At 37.1% G+C, this 23,791-nt stretch overlaps 1 protein-coding gene across 24 annotated transcripts in view; it reads left to right on the top strand.

Annotated features, from left to right (window-relative positions):
* Positions 1-23,791, top strand: part of mmy (UDP-N-acetylglucosamine pyrophosphorylase mmy) — a 148,140-nt gene that overhangs the window by 71,599 nt on the left and 52,750 nt on the right. For 5 of the 24 annotated variants that reach the window (XM_067111418.1, XM_067111403.1, XM_067111412.1 and 2 more), the window contains exon 3: positions 1,715-1,763. The exons of 13 other annotated variants lie outside the window; for them this stretch is intronic. Coding sequence is in view for 4 of the 11 variants with exons in the window: in XM_067111396.1 (XP_066967497.1) it covers positions 22,544-22,881 (338 nt within the window). In the remaining 7 variants the exon portion in view is untranslated. Of the gene's footprint in view, positions 1-1,714; positions 1,764-22,540; positions 22,882-23,791 lie in introns of those variants that run through there. 6 more of the 24 variants (XM_067111396.1, XM_067111394.1, XM_067111395.1 and 3 more) reach the window with 3 other exon arrangements.

Here is a 23,791-nt window from a genome sequence, read left to right as displayed (position 1 = left end):
AGGAATTCCCCACACTGCCTTCGAAAGGACACGATACAGAGAACAGATGCTGAGTTAGAACTATGTCGAGGAAAATTTTTACAAAAATACATCATGTGTGTATACACACACACACACACACACACACACACACACACACACATATATATATATATATATATATATATATATATATTATATGTATATGTAATACATATTTAATATATATAATATGTATATGTATATATATATATGATGTATTTATGTAAAAAATTTTTCTCGACATAGTTCTAACTCATAGCATCTGTTCTCTGTATCGTGTCCTTTCGAAGGCAGTGTGGGGAATTCCTCGACGGAAGAGATAACTGCAAATGAGTCAATTAAACGACCGAACTCATAAGATCAATAAACTCCTGATTTACTTACTGGCTTAAGTCAAGTTGGATTTGATATATTATGCGTATAGCAAATGTACAATGGTTTATATTATTGCATTACTATGCAACGTTCCACGTGGCATCTTTACACTTTGCAATGCCTTGTTGGTGATATGAGCAGGGTATAAAATTCCTCATGAAAAAAGAAAATTTTCTCTACACAATTAAGTACACGACAATTGACATTTACATATGTACATACATATGTACACACACACATATATATATACGTATATATCTGAATGTAAATTGCCGTTTCAAGCATGTAATATGATCACATGTTGAGCACCAAACCATCAGTAGGTTTGCTCTCTTCTCCCCCCACCTCACTCTTCTTCAGCCTTCCCTCCCCTCCCCATCAACCCCAAACCTCTTGCTCCTACTCCTGCTCCTCTTCTCTTCTCTTGTCTTTCCATTCACCCAGGAGTCGTTTGTCATCAGTTTTCGCACAAGGGACTGGGTTTCCTAAACCCGCCCGCGCCGTCACTTTTACTTTTGCTGTCTCTGGTCGCGTTTGCTTTGTTCGCCCCTCAAGGATATTTCCTTCTGTTGGCCTGTCACTGCCTCCAAGTTGATCTTTTCCTTGATTTATACAGAAGTTTGTGTATATTTATAGAGATGTTTTTATATGCATGTGCTATGCTTTATGGAGCTGAATGGGATTAAGTCTTTATTTTTTTGGGGCCATGAGACTGGTAGGCCCTTACTCATTTCCACCTAGCTGTTACCCACTACAGTTGACTAATGACAAAGTACCCAATTCGATGCTAAAATCAATAGAGGCAACTTGAATTTCTTAGGGAATAAGCCCTAGTCGTTTGATCACAATAGGTGTGTCTTGTGTGTCTTACCAGTGAGACAAGTTTTATAACTAATGAGCCACCGAGACCATACACGATGTGTGTAGGTGTACTTGTTTTGTCTACTGTTGTACTTGCCTTGTCGAAAAGGACGGAATTATTTAATTAATATTGAAGTTACATCACACTTGTAATAGTATACTGTCTAATTGTAAGTTGTGTATTTTGTTTTCGAATATGAGTGATGTTTAAGCGTGTAGTTCCATACCCGTAGAGTTTCTGTTATCTACAAGGATAGAACGACTGTGTATGGATTCGCACTGCATTGTATATAGAGATTGTTTTGGTGCCACACGCGAAAAATACCATATGCTGATTTAAAGATTTCTCATTGTGGCTTTTTCTTGTCAATTCCGTGATAGCTTATATTTCCTAGTTGTTCATACATTGTACAGTGTATATAAGCCATTTCAAAGCTGATTTTCTTTATCTTTTCAGGTGAGTTGATGATTCTGTAGGGGAAAGTACTCAAGTATTGTGTATTGAGGTAAGCCTGATAAAAAATGTATTCTTTAATTTCTCGGATGCACTTTCATACACTGTAGTACAATCAAGTTTTTTTCATTGTTAGAGCTCATTAATACTGTCAGTAGTAGTATACTATTTTCATGTGCATTTTCATTAATTCTCGCCATGCATGGCGCTGAATGACCCTATGGGTCCCAGTGCCTGGCTTGGTGCCTAAATTTCACATTCTATCCTATCCTAAAATAGATTATTCATGTTCTGTTTATATTACTGGAGGTATATAAACGTTGGTTACAGGGCATTTCGACCTGTCTGTGGGCTTGTATTTTTTATTTTTTTTATTTTTTTTTGTAACTTGGGTAGCTTCTTCCTTGCAGTTCCACTCACTGGGGTTTCCCGAAAGACAAGGTTTTTTTTCTCCTTTCTGAAGTTAGGATTTTATTGGTTTATCACTCAGTTGCATTGCAGTTACGGGGGATTATTATATAATTAAATTTTTTAGTTTCTATACATGATTCTTCTTTTTTATCAGTGCAATTGGATTAATCCGTTATGTTATGCATTCGTTTCTCAGCAAGAATTGTCATAAGTACATTGTAATTGTTCATTTATAAACTAATCCTTTTTCCTTTTTTTTGTATCCGTCTCCTTGGTCCCTCCTCTTGTTATCTGATCTTGTTTTGTCTGGTATGGCACCTGGTTGGGCCGAGTTCAGAGGTATATACCAGGCCTCTTATACCATTCAACCCTTTAGTTAGCTTATGGATAGCTTGTAGAGAATGGGTTGTACTGGCAAGAGGTATGTTAATTTAAATCAGCCTATGACACCAAGGGACAAGTGGAATTTTGTTTTCTCTTTTGTACGATTTTCGTACTCTTACATTTTTCTCAATAAGAATGATAATTTTCAGTGTCCATTAAGCGAGGCTAGACGACGACCAAACGGCTTGTAATGCCAGTAGGGCCAGACCACCGTGAGCTGGGTGTGGTGCTGGATCAAAATTGTTTTCGGCCACGGGCTTGCCCGCCAGTATCATAGATGATCAAGTGCTTGAGAGTTAGGATGGGTAAGGTATGGATCCGTCTTTCTACATACAGCCGCTGGCTACACTCGATGGCTTCTGCGGAGATGGAAGTGACGATGACCTTGCCCTTTGGGAAAGTCACGCTTGCTCCCTCCTCTCGTGTAGGTTGTGGGAGACCTTAACGTGTGTGTGGAAGGTTATGGTTGTGATTGCTTTGTACTGACTGCGGTACAAATAGGAAATTTTGTTGTAGAAGACCTTTTGTCTGTTCTACTGATTTGAGTACTAAAAGGTTTTTGTTGCAGAAGACATTTTTTGTCTGTTTTAAGGGTTATAACTGTGGCCATTCTTTAAACTGATCACTTGGTGATGTTAAAGGTTTACTGTTGTTTGTAATGCATGATGATGTTGAAGAAAATATGGTTTCTCCTTCTTCCTCCTTCTTGTAAACTGCTACTCTCTCTTAGCAACAAATTCAAGGTATTTACTAACATTTAATGGATCACTCTTAAGTGATGTCCTTTTGGATTTAAAAGTTTACATTCAGTATAGACTCCAAGTTTCCTTTCATAGACCGCATTTGCCAAATTTACTTAATTTCTCTTACAATAGTTTATTTTTATTTCCTCAGATTGCTGTTTTGCTAAATATCTTTTACAAGATTGGAAGTTGTGCGCTTAGCGTAACTTCCGATATCTTAACCGTAATTATTAAATTTCTGTCGCCAGGTCATAGCATTAATTGGCCCATTTTTGATATCCCTTGTCTGCTCATTTCTGTTCGCAAACCAGCCTGGTTTTTAATTTCTTTGAGCAGAAAATGGCCTTTTTTACAAATTTCCATAACATTTAAATAAATAAAACAATTATTAAAATATAGATTAATAAACATGAATCTTTTGCTTTGTTTTTCATATTTTCATATTTGGTGGGGCGTTTTGAACCTTTTTTTAAATTATGGTTTTTTGCCAAATTAATTTGATCGTAGTTGCTCAAGTATTTTTTTTCTCAGCGGTAGCCCTACTTGACAAATTCTGTTCCACAGTTCATAGTTTTAATCAGCACTTTTCGTTTATAGCCATATTTCTTTTCTTTCTTAATCAGAAGTTTAAAGCCACCAAAAGCTATCAACCCGTAACGGTCTCACATGCTTCTCCTTCTCATCCCTTGGGGAGATATAATCATGAGCAACATGTGTGGACTTTCCTTAAATCACTCAGACACGTACACATGCACATGCACACACACACACTCACATACGCACACCAGTTGACCTTTGAACATCCTGAACAACACCCTCCCGCTCCCCCTCTTTCTCTCTCTGACCTCTAGCCTGTCTAGATACCTACCTCCTTGGTCCCTCCTCTCGTTGTCTGGTCTTGTTTTGTCTAGTATGGCACCTGGTTAGTCGAGTTCAGAGTTCTATACCAGGCCTCTTATACCGTTCAACCCCTTATCTCGCTTATGGATCGCCTGTAGACAAGGGCGGTGTTGGCATAAGGTAGATTAACCTAAATCAGACACTACTATGTGTCGCCAAAGGATTGATAAGGGAAACAAGAGTAAAAGGCATAGCTGCTGACTTCCTTTAAGTATAGAAGAAGAGGAAGAATGTTACGGAGAAAATGGTAAATAAAAAGGCTGTAAGGGAGAAAATGGTAAATAAAAAGACTGCACTTCAAGGTAGCTGCTTCAAAAACCTTCCATGAAAGTAAATGACAGATTTCACTACAGAAAAGAAGAAAGAAAGAATCGAACAAGTGAGGGAGAGAGGCTAGTGATGGACTCAGTTGTGCTGACAATGGAATAGTATGGTTTGTGTGCAGTAGCCAGTGAATTTTAAACTTATCTGGAACAAAGCGTTAATGTTGATTTAGACGTTGTAGGGCCACCAGACGGCTGTGAAGTCCCTCTGGTTTGTTCTGTAAGTTGGCTAACCGTTAATTGAGCGTCAGTTGTGAAGGCCGGAGGAGGAGCAGTCTTTGACTTAACAGCTAGAAAATGCTGTGAGTCTTGAAGTAATGACCATATCTGTAGTGCAAAATATCAGTGGCTTCTTAAACTATGCATAATTAATACGAAAGTAAACAGCAATACTTGCAACACGAGAAATTGGGACTCATTAGGCTAACCATCAAGCGGCAAAAGTGGCAGCGAAAAAGTAAACGTGAAACGTAGAACTTGAAGTTACAAAGCTTTTAATACTTAAGACTTGTGAGAGTTTGTTGAATGCAAACATGTTGTCATATCGGGAATGTATCATACGAATAAGTCGAAGATGAAAGAATATTATATATATATATATATATATATATATATATATATATATATATATATATATATATATATATATATATATATAGAGAGAGAGAGAGAGAGAGAGAGAGAGAGAGAGAGAGAGAGAGAGAGAGAGAGAGAATGTGGTGGTGTGAAGGTAAGTGAGGTTTGAGTAAACATGAAAGAATTGAAACAATTGGTCATTTGTGCCTTAAAGTTCAAGGTTCCATTAGGAAAATAGCTAAAGAGAGGTGGATTAAAGTTAACTGATAGATTGGCAGAGTGGTTTAACGCCCTCTCTCTCCATCTACCCACACACACACACACACACACACACACACACACACACACATATATATATATATGTATATTAATTTATTTATATATATGTATATATATGTGTGTATAATTATATAATTATATATATATATATCTGTGTGTGTGTGTTTGTTTGTTTGTTTGTTTGTTTGTCTGTCTGTGTGGAAACTTTCAATTTAAGGTTCCGAACTTGGTATTTCAAAATCATTTTGTAATTAAGAAGAGAATTTCTTAGAAGCATTGACGGATATAGACTAGTATTGATTGCCTCGATTAAAAAGGTTGAAAAGTTAAAACGTGAGTAATGGGATGTTGCATACATCAGTTCCTCCCCCCTCCTTTTCTCCCCTTCTCCCCCTTTTCTCCTTCCACCTTTCTCAGCTCCTCTCATCTGCCTCCCTCCACACCGTCTTCTCTCTTGGTGCCGGCAGGAATGTTTGGACAAGTGGTGGGTGACCTTACCTCCCGTTAACTCTGAAATGCTGTGAGGTAATTCTCTCTCTCTCTCTCTCTCTCTCTCTCTCTCTCTCTCTCTCTCTCTCTCTCTCTCTCTAGCGGTTAGACGTTGGGGCATTTGATTTCCTCTTCTGGGATTTGCCACAGGTTGCTTTCACTATCGCTGGGGGCCCCTGGACCCACCGGTCTAAGGATAATGGATACTGTCGGGTTTTTGTAGCCAGGTATCCTTGTCTTCAGAAAATATGCTGGAGGTTATCTTTTTCATCCGGTTTGAATATTGTAATGCACCTGTGGCATTTATCTTGTCATCAGCAGAAATTATAAATGATTTCTTGGATTCTAGTTTTTTTCTTTCGTAGGTTTTGTGTTGTATTAGAACCTCCCATCCCTCAAGTTATCTTTTCCCTCTGTTGCAACTCGTGCAATCAGCCATTGTTGAGAGTCAAGGCCATCACTGTCAAAATTGCAAAGCAAATGAGAGACCTCGCTGTTCCGAAGTCATACATAACCATATTAATCATGATGAGAATCACTGTTGAATTTTCATCTCTGTGATTGGAGCCATTAGAGTTCCCAATTTGGGTAATACTGTGTTAGAAGCCCCATGGCGATCGAAGGTTGTAGGGCTTCGGAATTACGGCAATGAAAACGTTTGAGTTTTCTTTTTAATGAATTAAGCTGTTTTCATTACGGATGTCAATAGTATTAAAAGATGCCATATCCATTAGTATCATTTACTCAAGCCTGTTTTTTTTTTTAATTCGTAAATTACAGAATCTCACACAGTGACTGAATGCCCTAGTAAATAAACTTTTTGTATTTGCGTCATGTCGCTTCTGATATGAACTTAGTCTTATAAAGATTACCTGTACACACACACACACACACACATATACACACAGAGAGAGAGAGAGAGAGAGAGAGAGAGAGAGAGAGAGAGAGAGAGAGAGAGAGAGAATTCAGATGTAAAGGGCAGCTGTTCAAACAAGCATGTGCAGTCTGTCCCAAGAGGCAACAAGAAGAGGTTTAGAGAAGCATTTACTGAGAATGGGGAACATGAAGTCAACTCGCCGTCTGAACGAGCTTCTAGATGCAGACTCGACGCACTTGGAAGGAGTTGTCTGTTCCTGGACTTCTGGAAACTCAAGGACTACAAGGATTTCTTGGGAATCCTTTGGCCAGAAGGCCTGAGGGCATTTGAAGTGTCCCTTTTGTTAAGAGGATAATGCGGTTTCAGTGTGTTTTATTCAGACTTTAAATGTACTCTGCTCTCATGTATGTATGAGTGTATGTATGAGTGTATGTATGCATGTATGTATGTTTTCTGTGTACATTTTATACAAGGAATTTCTGAAACTATAATTTTTTTCTCGAGGCCTGAAATTATGTTGTGGCGACACTTGTTACAGCCATGCTGCAACAACACATATTAAAAAGGTATTGTAACGACATTGGATAGCATCGTAAAAAAAAGTACTTTATTAAAAAAGTATTGTAACAACATATGTCTGGATAGCATCATAAAAAAAACACTTTTTACACCTGCCCAATGTCGGTTATTCCTGTGACACAGTGCCACCCCCTCTCTCTCTCTCTCTCTCTCTCTCTCTCTCTCTCTCTCTCTCTCTCTCTCTCTCTCTCAGGGAAGATTGAAACAAGGCCAGTAGAAGTGAGAAGGTTTTGGTGTTATGTCTGAAGCGTTTGCCACTGTTCTTTCAGAAAGGTTTCACAAATTAGTGTTCTCTGTAGAGAGGCACCAAGTTCAGTATGTTTAGATTAAGAAAAAAAAGGTGAAAGCCAATGAAAATCTAAATTTGCTTATTGCCGTCTTCCATGTAATGCTAACGAAGGATTTATTTATAATTTTTTTTTTATATGGACCCGTTTGTTTGGATGACAATTGGACTTCCTTGCATTAACATGAAATGAAGTATGTCATTGATAGCTTGTACCGGAAGAGGTTTTGACTGAGGTGACTGCATTTCAAATAAGATTGTAGAAAAAAAAAATCAAGCTCATGCATAACCGAAAAGGCAGTCGGGAGGGCAAAAGAGCAGATAAAATAAAAGAAAAGGTATTAAAATAAGGTCTGAAACCTGAGGCTATTATGGATTTGGCTCTCATTGTTCTTAAATTTTCATCTCCGTATGCCACGTGGCTTCAAGAGTATGATGACATACGTTGCATTTTATTGGGTAACTTACCGATTACCGAACGCAGCCCTGGCACTCCGCACGCATTCATTATTAATGCAGTCTTCAACCGGTTAAGAAATCTCAAGGCCCTTAAAGTACACACACACATATATATATACTCACATATGCATTTATGTATGTATATATATGCATTATATATTATATATATTTACACAATACGCACAACCTTTGCTAACTCATTCTCCACTTCGGGGAGAGCGGGTTCGATCCCGTAGTGATATAAAACGAGTCAGGCATGTTCCTTTACAAGCCATTTTGATTTAAACTGTAAATTAGATTCTTGTTAGGTTCTAGATAGGTAGGTTGCACCCCTTAAACCCCCTCGCTAAGAAGCAAACACGTACTGATATATATATATATATATATATATATATATATATATATATATATATATATATATATATATATATATATATATATATGTATATATGTATATATATATATATATATATATATATATATTATATATATATATATATATATATATATATATATATATATATATATATATATATATATATATATATATATAGTTAGTGTGTCCGTGCGTGTGTGTGTGTGTGTATGTGTGTTAAGTAGCTGATTCAGTTGAATTATATGTATTTACCAGGAATCCGTAAGAGCTCTCATATAGGACCAGTCAGAATGACATGATCTAAGCTGCCTCCTCCTGCATATAATGTTCCCTTGTGAAAAGAGAGCAGAAAATCGGAAACAGGATAGGTTAAATTTCAGGTATTTGTAAAAAAAAATACATATAAATAAAACATCAACAAAATATGGAAACACAATAATAATTTTAATTCATGATCCTTCAGTTAAACTTGCACACTTGTTGGTTCCTACACACACACACACACACACACACACACACACACACACACACACACACACACACACACACACACACACACACACACGGCAATGCAAATTCCCGAGACGCAAACATATCAAGAAAAAACCACATCTGAGATGCCGTATGTCTAAAGGCCACTCCTAGTTAAGGTCTGTCTTAGTGTTCGCTTATGATACACGTCTTTTGTTTCCTTTCGTGTTTCGTGACGTCACTGTGAACAGGTGTGACAACACTTGCGGTGACTCGTTCACCGGCTTAATCTGGTGGGACCATTGCGATTCTGGTGACGTCACCCGAATGCTTCTGCTCTGACTATGTGGCGAGATTATTGAGGTTATCAATTGTTATTGTGAGATTTCTCTCTCATCCATGCATGCATAGACACACACACACACACACACACACACACACGCATGCACACGTATATATGTATTATTTATATGTATATATACTGTATACATATATATTATATATACACAAATATATATTATATATATATATATATATATATATATATATATATATATATATATATATATATATATATATATATATATATATATATATATACTATATATATATATATATATATATATATAGGATATAGAGAGAGAGAGAGAGAGAGAGAGAGAGAGAGAGAGAGAGAGAATGTAAATTGAAATCTAACATATGGATAGATAAAGGAAACAAAGTTCCGCTATAATCCGGGAACGTAGTTCTTTTGCTTCATACGAAGGGGATACGTCCAAACTTTTTGCCGTAAAGATAAGAGGAATGTTATAAGAGAAAATAGCCAATAAAAGAGAAATCCAAGGCATAGAAATGGAGGAGAATCTTTGGACTAACCATTTTGCTCTGAAGACGTCAGTAGAAACGACCTCGTTGGAGGCGACACGTCTCATCATTTCTGAAGCGTTTCCAAATTTAAAATTAAAAGTAGATTTTGAGACTGCGCGCTCAAAGTAGAAGAGGCGCAGAAACTGTTTCTGTTTGAAGAATCCGGAATAATTAGATTTCAATATGGTCCCATATACTGCATATGACATGATGGTATTTTTCTTTGGTTGGCCCTGTGCTGTTTTCATGTATTTACTTTATTTGTTTGGGAATAAAACTGCATGGGAGTAGGGCTTCGTATCCCTGTTACTTCATTCACAGTATAAAAGTTTATTTGATTGTTTTCCCTGTGTTAAGAATAGGCTTTACTTACATGCTTTATACTGTAGGTTATATTCGTGTTTGTCTGCTTTTGTAACAAATTATAGAAAGAATAGAAATGAATCACTTAACGTTATCCTAGTCAGATACAGGTTTTGTTATCTCTGAAGGAAAACACATGACGCAAAGCACGGGTATTTTATTTCAAGAAATTATATATATATATATATATATATATATATATATATATATTATATATATATATATTATATATATATATATATATATATATATATATATATATATTATATATATATATATATATATATATATATATATATATATATATATATATATATATATATATATATATATATATATATATATATATATATATATATATATATATATATATATATATATATATATATATATTATATATATATATATATATATATATATATATATATATATATATATATATATATATATATATATAATAGCGTGTATGACCTATGTATATACGAATGTGAATCAGGAGAACATTTATTAGCATTTTTTGTTACTGCACGATTTATTCCTTTCATGAAAATTGTATCTAAAGTGAGTTGGTCGAACGAATGAAATGCTCACACACGTATGAAATATATTGACATATGCGTAAGCAAGATAGTTCACACCTGTTTTTAACGCTTTCCTTTGTTCCCATAAATTTTAGAGTTTGGATGAGTGAGACCTTCTTGGTGTATTAAATACTGCTGGTATGTAACACTGGAGTCAGAAGGTGCAGCTGATTGTCATTATTTAAGATCGGAAGGATTTTTCATTTAAAGGGTTAAGCTGATAGCTCAGAAATGATGTCTGTAGGGTAATGTGTATTAGAAACACCTGGTTAGTATTAAGCGTCGCTTATACTCATAATTTCTTTTATTATTTTAATATTTCATATTTTTAATATTTAAGTGTATTTTATTGTAATTTTTCCGTGTTTTTGATATTTAAATTTCTTTTGTAGTCATTTTTCCATATTTTTTTATATTTCAGTTTCTTTTATTGTTTTCATTTTTCCGTATGTATGATATTTACATGTACTTCATGCCATAGGAGGACCGGCATGTGATCTTCGTAGCATGCGAAAATATTATGGCGTTGTTTTTTCCACTCTAGGATGATGTTTACGTGATGTTTTCTTGCGTAGGCCTACGAAGGTTGAGGTGAAAGAGGTAATTAAGTGAAGGTTGTTGAGTGAACAGGGGTCTGTCCATGCTCCGAAAGCCAGCCTTTCTTGCTTATCTTGTCTTAGTCTGAGATGCTTCGTAGTTACCAGAACGATACGACCTTTTGAAATTATTTCAGCATCTCTCGTGTCTTATCTTTATCATTGTTGGTAGTCGATATATTTTCTTCTTGACCGATTTTTCTAGAAACTTGTTCAATTGACTTTTGCATCGCATCCAAGTATAATTATTCTGTTCTTAAATTCTTTTGTGTGCAGAGTCGTACATTGGTACTCATAACGGTTGTTAGATATGATAGGTACACTAATGGTAGTGCAGACATTAGTTTCCCTGTTTTTTTCCCTTTCCCATCGAGTTTTTAATCAGAGTTCTTACATGGCAGTGCCTTACCTAAGGTGCTTACTGATAAGGCTCAAAATAAGATTCCTCAGGTCTGCGAGAATTATTCTCGTGTGACATCGGTCGCCACACCCATGGCGAGGTTTTCTGAAGGGGTGTGTGAGATACGCCAAGGTCATGGACTGGGACTTGGCGGTTTGGAGGTTGCTGTTGCTGTTGCTGTTGCTGTTACTGTAGCTGTTGCTGCTGTGCTGTGCTGTTCACTTGTAGGGTGGGGTCATTTGAATGACTCCTTCGTGAAATAAGAGTTGAAGGCTTACAGTCGATTTCAGAATGCATTTATGCTGACATCTGTGTTTCGGAACCAAGTTCTGTCGAGACTTTTTTTTTTTTCAAGTCTTACGTGGTCTCAGATGCTATCTCTTATTGCCTCAGATATATTCATTAAAGGCTGTTGTGCCTTGCTCGCGGGATTTCAACATTATGACAGAAAGGCTTCGTTGAGAGAGAGCTGGTTATACATGTTAAGAAAACCACGTTTGCCCTTTTAATACTAAACTACTTAGGTTAATTATTATAAGCGCTAGTGAATAAACAGAAAAGTTAGTGCTCAGCTTATGTTTTTGTGAGTTTTTGTTCATGTGTTCATCCTCGTGATATAATGTTCTTCCTCAAAACATGAAGTTCTTCCTCATAACAAAGTGTTCTTCCTCATAATGTAATGGTCTTCCTCGTAACATAATGTTCTTCCTCTTATAGTGTTCTTCCTCGTAACACAGCCTCCTTGAGATTGCTAATTAAGGTGATGCAGACATTTTTTTCCGTGTTTGTATACAAGTCTTTGCATACTTACTTTATCTGCGTTTATATTTTCTGTATGCTACCCAACTCTGAAGATAGATCGCTAGTGTAAGGATATTGCAAATCGTTCAGATTTTATTTTTGTCATTTCTTTCACTTCTTATTTCCTATTTGCAGCTCTAACACAAATGAGTGACTTGGTTTGGTCAGTCACATAGAGTATATCAGTCTAATCATGTTCAATAGGCAAAACAGTCACTTGCAGTAGATTGAATCAGTCACCTCACGTAAACCATCTATGATAGACCTCTCGCATAACGTCCAGTAAGTCATATCAATCACATTCTATAGATCTGTCACATAAAGCATGCCAATCATATCACACAGTAGATTAAATCTGTTACATATAATAGGTCAGCCGCATCACCAATACAGTTGGTAATATCAGTTGCATACAGTAGATCAATCACAGGACAAATCTGGCAGATTCACCAGACAGATCACATCACATACAGTACTGTTGATCAGTCGTATCACCGGATCAGATTAATCACTTACAGTGGATTCACATCACAAACAGTGTGAAATTCGCCATTATCTCCCAACAGCCCTTGTGAACGGGGTTTATTGTGGAAAAAGGCTTGAACTTGACTAAGTACGTCAGTGGTCAGTCATTGCCGTCTATCTCTTGAGTCATTGTCACCTGACCCATCCATCAGCTCACGGCATTTTGGTCCCTCAATGTATCTTTCAATTTAGTGAGGCATAACTCCGGTAAATATGGTACTTAGAGAATCTTTATATCTGCTGGTTTTATTTACTGGAGTCCGCTCAGTCTAGTTCCCTAAGTTTAGAAACTGCTTTGAGTGGCTGCTAAAGTAGGCCTACAGCTGCTATATTTTGTATTTACTTATTTATTTTTAGTACAACAGTTCAAACTATTTAGATGAGGGCGATATACTTTTGTACTTTCAACATTTCCTTTGCATGGTTTGCTAACAAAGAACATTAACATTGATATAAACAACAACAACACAATTAACATTGAAATCATGTAGCCGCTAGACATCTGAGTATTCCTTAGGCCTTGATTATGGCGAAAGGAAAATTCGAGCCTGACGTCATGTACAGTTACACCTACGCAGTCATTCCTTTGGTAGCTTGTGACATTGTCAAAAAATATATCCTTGTAAGGAGGGGTGTCCTTTACGCTTATTCATGGATAATTTATTAATTATTTAAATAATTTATTCGTTTCTAAAATTAGTAAATTTGTCATCAGTTTAATTTAATGATTAAATTTCTTCTAAATTTGCTGTTTGAAATCTAACTGTTGTGTGTTTAGAAATTAGTCTCTCTCTCTCTCTCCCTCAGTACTTTGGAGGGGGGGGGGAAGTATTCAATTACAATTGCATGTTTCTAAATCATGTTTCTCTCTCTCTCTCTCTCTCTCTCTCTCTCTCTCTCTCTCTCTCTCTCTCTCTCTCTGTGTGTGTGTGTGTGTGTGTGTGCTCGGTAAACTTATTTAAACAGACAAGATCCTGTATATTCATAAAAATGTCTACACGCGAAGTTATATGCATGCGTAAATTTAAAACAGCGAATAATTGTAATGTTTTTTATTATTATCTACAAATTTTCATTAACATTGTTGCGTTTCTACTGTGGTCTGTGCCATGGAAACGCTAGAAATAAGTAAAAAAAAAAAAAAAAGACTTAGTGATATCTAGTTTGCCTGACCGGTCTTGAAATCTTGCGTGTGGTTGACCTCACGCTCTAAATGAGTGCCCTGTGACCTGGCCTGGCTTGGAATCAGGTAACCAGGTTTCAGGGAGCACGTACCAGGTCTTTAACCTAATTTTGATATTCGTCCGTGTAGGTGGTGGGGAGGTCATATAGATTTGCAAAACTCGGCTCGATCTAGATTCGTCCGTTTTATTTCTATATCCTGTAATCGTTGCGTCATATTGAATGACTGATGTGGGGCACATCGGCTGTATTCTTTCTCTCTGAATACACACAACACACACACACACACACACACATATATATATATATATATATATATATATATATATATATATATATATATATATATATATATATATATATATATATATATTATGTTATATGTATATATATATATATATATATATATATATATATATATATATATATATATATATATATATATGGTTTCAATGTTTAAATAGTGTTTTATGGGCCTTCTTATTTTCATATATATATATATATATATATATATATATATATATATATATATATATATATATATATATATATATCTATTATATATATGTGTGTGTGTTTGTGTTTATATGTACATATACATACTTACAAACAGACGTACTCACGGTCGTTACTCTTCCGATACTCGTCAAATATGTAAGGATGAGATTGCTGAACCTATTCTGTTTAAGTCACTGGTTTCTACCTACTGAAATCGCCTAGCAACCAAGTACTTTATTTACCGCTTGGGTCAATAGAGGCACACTATGTGCTTATATGTATCGCTTCGTTCCCTTGCTTGTTAGGGAGGCGTTTTAACCAGCAGAAACATATATAAGTGTAATTTTACATATATATATATATATATATATATATATATATATATATATATATATATATATATATATATATATATACTGTAAATAAGAGCTTTGGTTACATCTGGGGTTGAGTTATGACCACCCAGCCAAGTACTGAACAGTCCCATAATTTTACTCCTCTAATCGATGGGTCTGAGGCTTGTATAATATTAGGCTCTCTCTCTCTCTCTCTCTCTCTCTCTCTCTCTCTCTCTCTCTCTCTCTCTCTCTCTCTCTCTCTCTCTCTCTCTCAAACACACACACAATCAGCTAAGAGTGAAGTACCTGATAGGTTAATTCGCAAGTCTTACGAAATATGATCAAAATAAGACAGCGGAATAAGAGCGCAATATAAAATACAAAGGTAAAAAATCTTCTAAAACTCAGCCCGTCATCACTATGCGGAAACAAAGGTTATGGTCATAATTGTTGTAGAATTTCTTGTTCCTGGTTTACACGCGCCATGACATGCTACAAAAAAGAAACAAAAAAAGAAAAGTGTGCGACCTTCCTGCCCACATTCTCTCTCTCTCTCTCTCTCTCTCTCTCTCTCTCTCTCTCTCTCTCTCTCTCTCTCTCTCTCTTCTTTGCCATAAACGAATTCTTGGTACCACTCAAATATAGTTATTAAAAAGGTAAAAAGAATTAATAAAAGCTGAATTATGAACAAACTCATATTGGGAGATTTCGACATTTTTGGGTGGCTCTAAAATTAATATTTATTTTAAAAGAATTGTGTGATTTATAATTTAATAGATGATCCCTGCCCATTCAGAGTATAATATATAGCTGCAAATACTGTGATAAACCTCTCTGTATCTGGGGCGCCTAGTTTATGAAAAATGGTTGAGTGAAAACCCTTTCACTTGCATCAGCTGACTGTAAACTTCGTAAGAATTCGTCCCGAATCAGTCTCACAATTAATTTGTGTTGAATTTTCGAAGTCCGTCTTCTTATCTGTCAGAATTTTTTCTTCATACATTTACTTTTGGTTAGTTTTGGTTAGTATGTCACATCATTGGCATGTTCCTAACTCCTCCTCCTCCTCCTCCTCCTCCTCCTCCTCCTCCTCCTCCTCCTCCTCCTCCTCCTCCTCCTCCTCCTCCTCCTTCTTATTCAAGTGAAAATTACCTAAGAAATATTACAGTTGTGTTGTTTTCAATTTTGTTTTTTATAGCAGGTTGTTAGGGGTGGCGCCAACAGTATATAGCCTTCTGGTTCCTAGGAAGTCTCTAGGTATAAGGTTGCTAGCCTTATGTCTGTTTTTTTTTTTTATCCCTGCTTAAACTGTTACCTTTTATAGCTGGTATCCTTTCATAGCTGGGTAGAGACAGGCTAAGATCAAACAGGAGTTCTTGTAAACGCGAACCCAGAGCTCTCTAGCACTGGTATACAGCGATTGTCTGTTCTGTCTAGCACTATTATACTGTACAATCATTGTCTGTTCTGTCTAGCACTGGTATGCAATCATTGTCTGTTCTCTCTAGCACTAGTATACAATCAGGGTCTGTTCTCTCCAGCACTGGTATACGGTCATTGTATGTTCTCTCTAGCACTAGTATACAATCAATGTCTATTCTCTGTAGCACTGGTATACAATCAGTGTCTGTTCTCTCTAGCACTATTTTACAATCATTGTCTGTTCTGTCTAGCACTGGTATGCAATCATTGTCTGTTCTCTCTAGCACTGGCATACAATCATTGTCTGTTCTCTTTAGCACTAGTATACAATTATTGTCTGTTCTCTCTAGCACTGGCATGCAATCATTGTCTGTTGTCTCAACCACTGGTATACAATCATTGTCTGTTGTCTCTAGCACTGGTATGCAATCATTGCTCTGGCGCTGGTATACAATCATTGTCTGTTTTCTCTAGCACTGGTATGCAATCATTGTCTGTTCTCTCTACCACTGTTATGCAATCATTGTCTGTTCTCTCTGCCACTAGTATGCAATCATTGTCTGTTCTCTCTAGCACTGGTATGCAATCATTGTCTGTTCTCTCTAGCACTTATACAATCATAGTCTGTTCTCTCTAGCACAGGTATACAATCATTGTCTGTTCTCTCTAGCACTAGTATACAATCATTGTCTCTTCTCTCTAGCACTGTTATGCAATCATTGTCTGTTGTCTCTACCACTGGTATACATTTTGTCTGTTGTCTCTACCACTGGTATGCAGTCATTGTCTGTTGTCTCTACCACTGGTATACAATCATTGTCTGTTGTCTCTACCACTGGTATGCAATCATTGTCTGTTGTCTCTACCACTGGTATGCAACCATTGTCTGTTGTCTCTACCACTGGTATGCAATCATTGTCTGTTGTCTCTACCACTGGTATGCAATCATTGTCTGTTGTCTCTACCACTGGTATACAATCATTGTTCTCTCTACCACTGGTATGTAATCATTGTCTGTTCTCTCTACCACTGGTATGTAATCATTGTCTGTTCTCTCTAGCAATGGTATACAGTCATTGTTTGTTGTCTGTACCACTGGTATTTAATCATTGTCTGTTCTCTCTAGCACTGGTATACAGTCATTGTCTGTTTTATTTGGAATTTGTGCCTTTATAATCGAAGATTAAAATTATACAACGCTGGGTCTCGTCAGCACTTGGATGAATGACCACTAATTTATGCCATGCGTCTTGGGGGACACTTCAGCTCCCGTCACCATAAATGACACCAGGAGTTTGACAGGGGCGGTTCCTTGGGTCACTAAAAGGACTGCAAAGCGACTGGATTGCATTGTGCTTCGTCAGTCCTCCGATAGATCAGGTTTCGATATCATTTCCGGAGGGTTCTTTCAAGGCACTGCTGACTGGAGGGCGTTGTCTTTGCCCTTAAGAGCTAATTGCTCCCTGGCCTGGGATGTGGTGTTGGAACTCCTTTCCAAATATTGGATTAAAGGTTCTCAGTCCTTCTTCTTCTTCTTCTTCTTCTTCTTCTTCTTCTTCTTCTTCTTCTTCTTCTTCTTCTTCTTCTTCTTCTCATTATTATTATTATTACTACCTACTTACAACTTTCCGTTTAACACTATCAGAGAGCAAATTTGTCTTAGTTTTGAAGGAAGATTTTAACCAAAATATTTATTTTCTGGCATTGCTGGAATACCCTTAAGCAAGGCATTTCTCTTGCCTTTCCTCTTGTGTAATTTCTTACTTTCATATTTTGGTTACAGTTTAGCCACTTTATTAAAATGAAGGTTTTCGCCTTTACATTTCCTTCAACTACGATCTCACCCTCCCTTTCCTCTATTGAGATCTCATCCATCTCATCTTCTGTTACGATTTTATTTGAGGTTTATTTGTTGCTAAGATCTTTCCAGACCTCTCATTCAGTTGCGATTTATCCTTATCTTACTTTCATTAAAATGTTTTCTTCGCCTTTCCTTCGATTGACGATCTTTCGTGGCCTTTTATTAATATCTTTCCTCCGAATTCGCTTTATTCCCAATTCACGATCTAACTTCATCTCGTCGTAATGTGCATTTGCCAAAAATGTCCAGTGATGGATAAAATGATTGATAGAAAGAAGCCACGGCGTGCCGTTCCTACAGCCACTATATATGCAAAGCGCAGGACAGACAGGAAGAGATAGCTGTTGGCTGCTGGCAGTGAGATTTCTAGAGAGCAGCAGCATATGGTCTCTACAGTATGTGTCTATGGACTGGGTTTCTTTTCCTCTCCCCAGCCTACGTCTCTGTTCAAGGGTGTCTTGAGGCGTGGCGAGCGAGTTGTGGGAAAAGGAAAAATTTTTGAAGAGAGAGAGAGAGAGAGAGAGAGAGAGAGAGAGAGAGAGAGAGAGAGAGAGAGAGAGAGAGAGAGAGAGAGATGAAGGGAAGAAATGGAGAACTCGCCTTCACTTTCTCGGTTAAGACGCGGCAGAAATTCGATAGGCGGCATAAGCTTCGGTACTATCACTTTCTACGAGTTACTAAGGAACTGTCAGGTGTCACGGTTTCAAGTCTCTCTCTCTCTCTCTCTCTCTCTCTCTCTCTCTCTCTCTCTCTCTGTAACTGAGTTGTTCGAGGTGCCAATGGAAGAAGATAAATCTTTCGAAAAGTTTGTATGAGTATGCGCTTTGCTTTTCCTTCTAGAATATAATAAAGAAATATATTCTGGATTTGCAAAGACTTTCGAATTAGTTTCGTTGGTTTTTATACTTACCTGTAGATATACTTTCTGTCAAGTGCACTAGTTTCTCTGATGATCATTCCGAGCAATGTAGAATATCTATGAATAAGAGGTACATTCAATTAAGGCTAATTTGTCATGCATTCTTTAGGCAATATTGACCGACATCGGCATTTATGCATTTTCATTATACGAGTATGTATGTATGTACGTATGTGTGTATATTTATATATATACTGTATACACATACGTACGTACATACATACATACAATTTCTCTTGAAGAATATTAACTTGCGGTTTATGTAAGCAGCGGCAGACTAAAAGTCTCTTCAGAAAACCACAGACTCCTTCAGCATTGAAAGTGAAACATCTGATGCACTGATTGTAAATCACGTGTCTCCCCCAATTAGCAGAGATTTCCTCGAGTGTAAAGCAAGCAAGCACCTGAACGGTGGTGTGAGTCGCTGATGATGTCGTTTGAGAACTTCGTTTACTGTGGTTTATATTTGGTAATTGAAGCTGCGAAGTTGCTTACCAGCCTCGGAAATTTTAGGTCGCTAAATCTAGATCTGCAAATTTAACGGCTTACGGTAATACTTATATTAACGAACTGGAGCAGACATACATACTGTACATGCATAAATACATACATACATACATACATACATACATACATATATGTGTGTGTGTGTGTCTACGCCTGTATATTCATATAAGTATTTATATAAGCGGTTAAATTCACCGTTCTAAATTTAGTGAACTTAAGTTACCAGCTTTGTATATATATGTATGTATGTATACACACACACACACACACACACATATATATGGTTATGCTACCAGCTTTGATATATATATATATATATATATATATATATATATATATATATATATATATATATATATATATATATATATATATATATATATATATACATACACAGAACCACTATAGCGGTGGCGCCAGATTATTATTCTTGTTGGAATCACATACTGAGGTGAGGTTGCCAGCCCAACGCCTTACTTAATGTGTACCCATTATTCCTATGTGCCAACGGTGTCTTAACATTCCTAGGGGCTCACCCAACCAATCACTGAGGGAGGGACCCACTGTTTCTGAATTTCGGTGAACGTGCTAATATTTTTTCACCATTTAGTTCTATATACAAAAAGCATGGGGGAGCAGGGATAGCTGGCCATTGAGGAGAGTAAAGGAAACGCGACAACATGAATTAAAGTTAAGGTCTAGATGGTTAGGACGGTGGTAATGATGGTGCCAACCAAGTGATGGTGACCACAATGATGGTGGTAAAGACTGTGATAATATTACTGATGATGACAACAATGGTGATTATTGTAATGATGGTGATGATGATGACAGTGACGACGAATTGATCATGGCGACAGTTCCCGCAGTGACGATGATGATGATAGTGATCTTATGTTTTGATAGTGGTAGTAACTACCACGTGGAAGGTGATGATGATTATGATGATGGTCGTGCTCTTGTTGATGATGATGATGATGGTGATGGCGCCGAGGCAGGGCCGAGGAGAAGTGGTGATTGTTGAAGTGAGTAGGCCAAGGCGGACTCCTCCTCCCTCATTCCGTAACCCTCAAACCTGCTCCACTTGGCTTCAGAATCTCCTCTGAAGTTAACCCACTAAGTAAAGGTTCACGGGTGAGGAAATACAGACCCCATGGATGGCTGCCTTTGGGAGTGGGGTCGGGTGGAGGCTCTCTGGGGCTTGTAGGAAGTCTGGAGGAGGGGGGGAGGTATGGAGCTTCTATCTGTTTTGGAGGAGGAGGCAGCGGGCTGTTCTTGCAGGCTTGCGGGGGTGGAAAGTAGGGCTTTTAACTGGGCTTTGTTGTTGTCGCACTGACAGTCGTGTATGTTTTCCCCCTTTTCTTACCCCTCTTCATCCATTGTGTTCATCTCTTTTCTGTGCATTTTTTCTCATTTTCTCTCTGAGTTTTCACTCCGTTTGTTCCTCGTTTCTTTGCCCTTTTCGTCTCATTTTCTCTCTGTATTTTCCATAATATTTTTCATAATTGTTTCTTTCCTCTACTCACCCTTTTGTTCATCTTTTCTCTGCCCTCTTTTCTCATTTCCCTCCGTTTATCTCTCGTCATTTTTCTCATCACGTATTTCATCTGCTGACACATTAAGAGTCTCTCGAATTTCCTCATATTTTTAATCACAAAGGCTCTGTTGCAATTACCAAGTGCCTATACTCTTTCGATGAATAATGTTATCAGTGGTGCAATTCCTCGCTCCAGGTGAATGATAGATATGACATAATTACTTACTGGACTCATTTTGTATTGTTTTATGCAGGTAAATGTTACCTTGATTATTTATCGATTGTTATTTTTTTAATAATTGAAACAAATGAATGGAATTAAAGGTTGTGGTTTAGATTTTTCTGCCAGGTCGTTACTTCGTATTAGAAGTTACTGAAGAATTTTTTGCAGTTTTCGGGTTGCTGATATAACAAACTTGTAATAAGAGAGTGAAATTGCATTTGTCTCTTTTAAATCGATTCTCTTTCCATTTAAAATGTACTCGACAGTTGTCTTGATTATCTAAGAGTATGTACATATACGTGTGTGTGTGTATATATGATATATGTAATATATACATATATAGTAACAGGACATTTAAACTGGATGGTATCTACAGATATTATATATATATATATATATATATATATATATATATATATATATATATATATATATATATATATATATATATATATATATCTATATCTATATCCAGTGTCATAACCCAATTGTTATTAATATTATTGCTTTTTCTAACTCTCAGTTATACAATGTTTCCATCTCATATAATTCTTCATGATCACATTTAGGCCTTAACTAATTTTTTTTTAAATCTGATTACCTGCCCTCCAATCAGTATTAAAGAATCTTTCTTCTGTTGCACTAATATGCAGTCCGAGTGACAGCTGACGACGAGCATCATGGGGGCGGTTTTCATTTTGTGCAATGTCCGCGTCTCGAAGTGGTTTTCGGTCGTTATCTCTTGAGAGATGATGTTGGCGACGGAGCAGAAGTAGGGGTCATTGGGTGGCCTATGCCACGGGTACTGTTCTCTTGGTAGATGTATGTGGAGGGGGAGGGGTGTCGGGGGCCGTTGACGGGTCTGTGGGGTTGGAGAGTAAGCATACCTGTCAGAATCAGCTGGAGCCAGGAGCGGTTGCCAATTAGCTTAAAAGGAAAAGGAACGGAATCCTTCCTTTTTACCATCTTTTAGTGCAGCGACAAATGGTTTTTTTAGTATCACTGATGATGATGATAGATTGCCAAGTCTTACTTCCCGAGACGCCACATGAGCACAGTATGATTGTCGTGATGGTGAAAAGTCGCCAAGTAAAAGTAAAAGAGCGTCGTCGGCATTCGCGGAGATTCGAGCTGCGCTCCAGCAGCGGGTGGGTGCGAGTTATTGTAAGAGACGTGTTCGGGATCTTTTGGGGGTTTAGTCGGTTGTCAAAGGTGTTGTGGATAGGACGGGGAGCTCGTGGAGTTGGCAGGACCTCTCCTGACTTGTTGAAACAAAACGGACTTGAAGGACTTTACTTTGTACTTTCATCGACGGGAAATTATAAGTGTATTGCCTCCATCATTGCACCAGTGGCTCTTCTGAGTTCATCGTGTCGTTTCTTCTTTGAGACGTCCAGGTAATGTTTTTTTAGTGGCCAGTCCAGTCAACTTTTACTCTTAAGAATTTATTTTTTGGCTCGTCGTTTTCTCTGGCCATTGTCAGGATTTCTTTGTCCTTATGCTTTTCTTGTTTTGATTATGTCACGTAAGGGGAAATTGAAAGACTATGTGACTAAGTTGCAAATTCCAAGAAAATTTCATTGTGGGTACCCCACCAGTATAGCCAAGGTGTGCACAACTGCAATGAACCTAATTTTCTTAGTGGTATATTAGACCTCCATGCTTTAATTTCTCTCCTTATAGATGAAAAGCTGAAATTTCTGTAATTTGGTTAAAAATGTTAATTATTTTTAGCATCTCCGAATAGCGATATTTAAGTTTTTCCGTCAGTGTGACTTCATTTGCTTTCCTTAATGTTAAAAACAACTTGGCAACAAAACGCGCACTTATTATGAATTAGTACGTCATATCCAGACTAGTTTGGTCTTGATAAACATATCGTCTCTTTGCAACTTAAATGAATGGCATTACAGAGAGAATCCCATGTCACTATATCATTGTAAGAGCTCCCGTTGTTTTTGGTGGATTGTGCAGCGGTTGTGTCTATCGGCTGCAGTCATCTTGGGAGATCAACCGAACGCGATACCTTCTCCAGTGGCTAATGGCAACCTCACGCGCAGCCTTGGAAGTATTGTTCCTCAGTATTGCTCATTTTTGTGGGTGATTGATAATACTGCCTCCATTCGTGTATTATTTCGAAACAATTTTTAAACATCTGAGTGAAAACATGACCAAAGAATTGTTGGTTTAAAACCAAAAAATGTTTATAAACATTCTCTCTCTCTCTCTCTCTCTCTCTCTCTCTCTCTCTCTCTCTCTCTCTCTCTCTCTCTCTCTCTCTCTAATGTTAAGAATCTTAACAAATCT

Source organism: Macrobrachium rosenbergii, chromosome 11 (assembly GCF_040412425.1).
Source record: "Macrobrachium rosenbergii isolate ZJJX-2024 chromosome 11, ASM4041242v1, whole genome shotgun sequence".
Classification (NCBI taxonomy): Eukaryota; Metazoa; Arthropoda; class Malacostraca; order Decapoda; family Palaemonidae; genus Macrobrachium; species Macrobrachium rosenbergii.
Note: the sequence above shows the minus strand (reverse complement) of the source record. Positions and strands in the feature narration are given on the sequence as shown.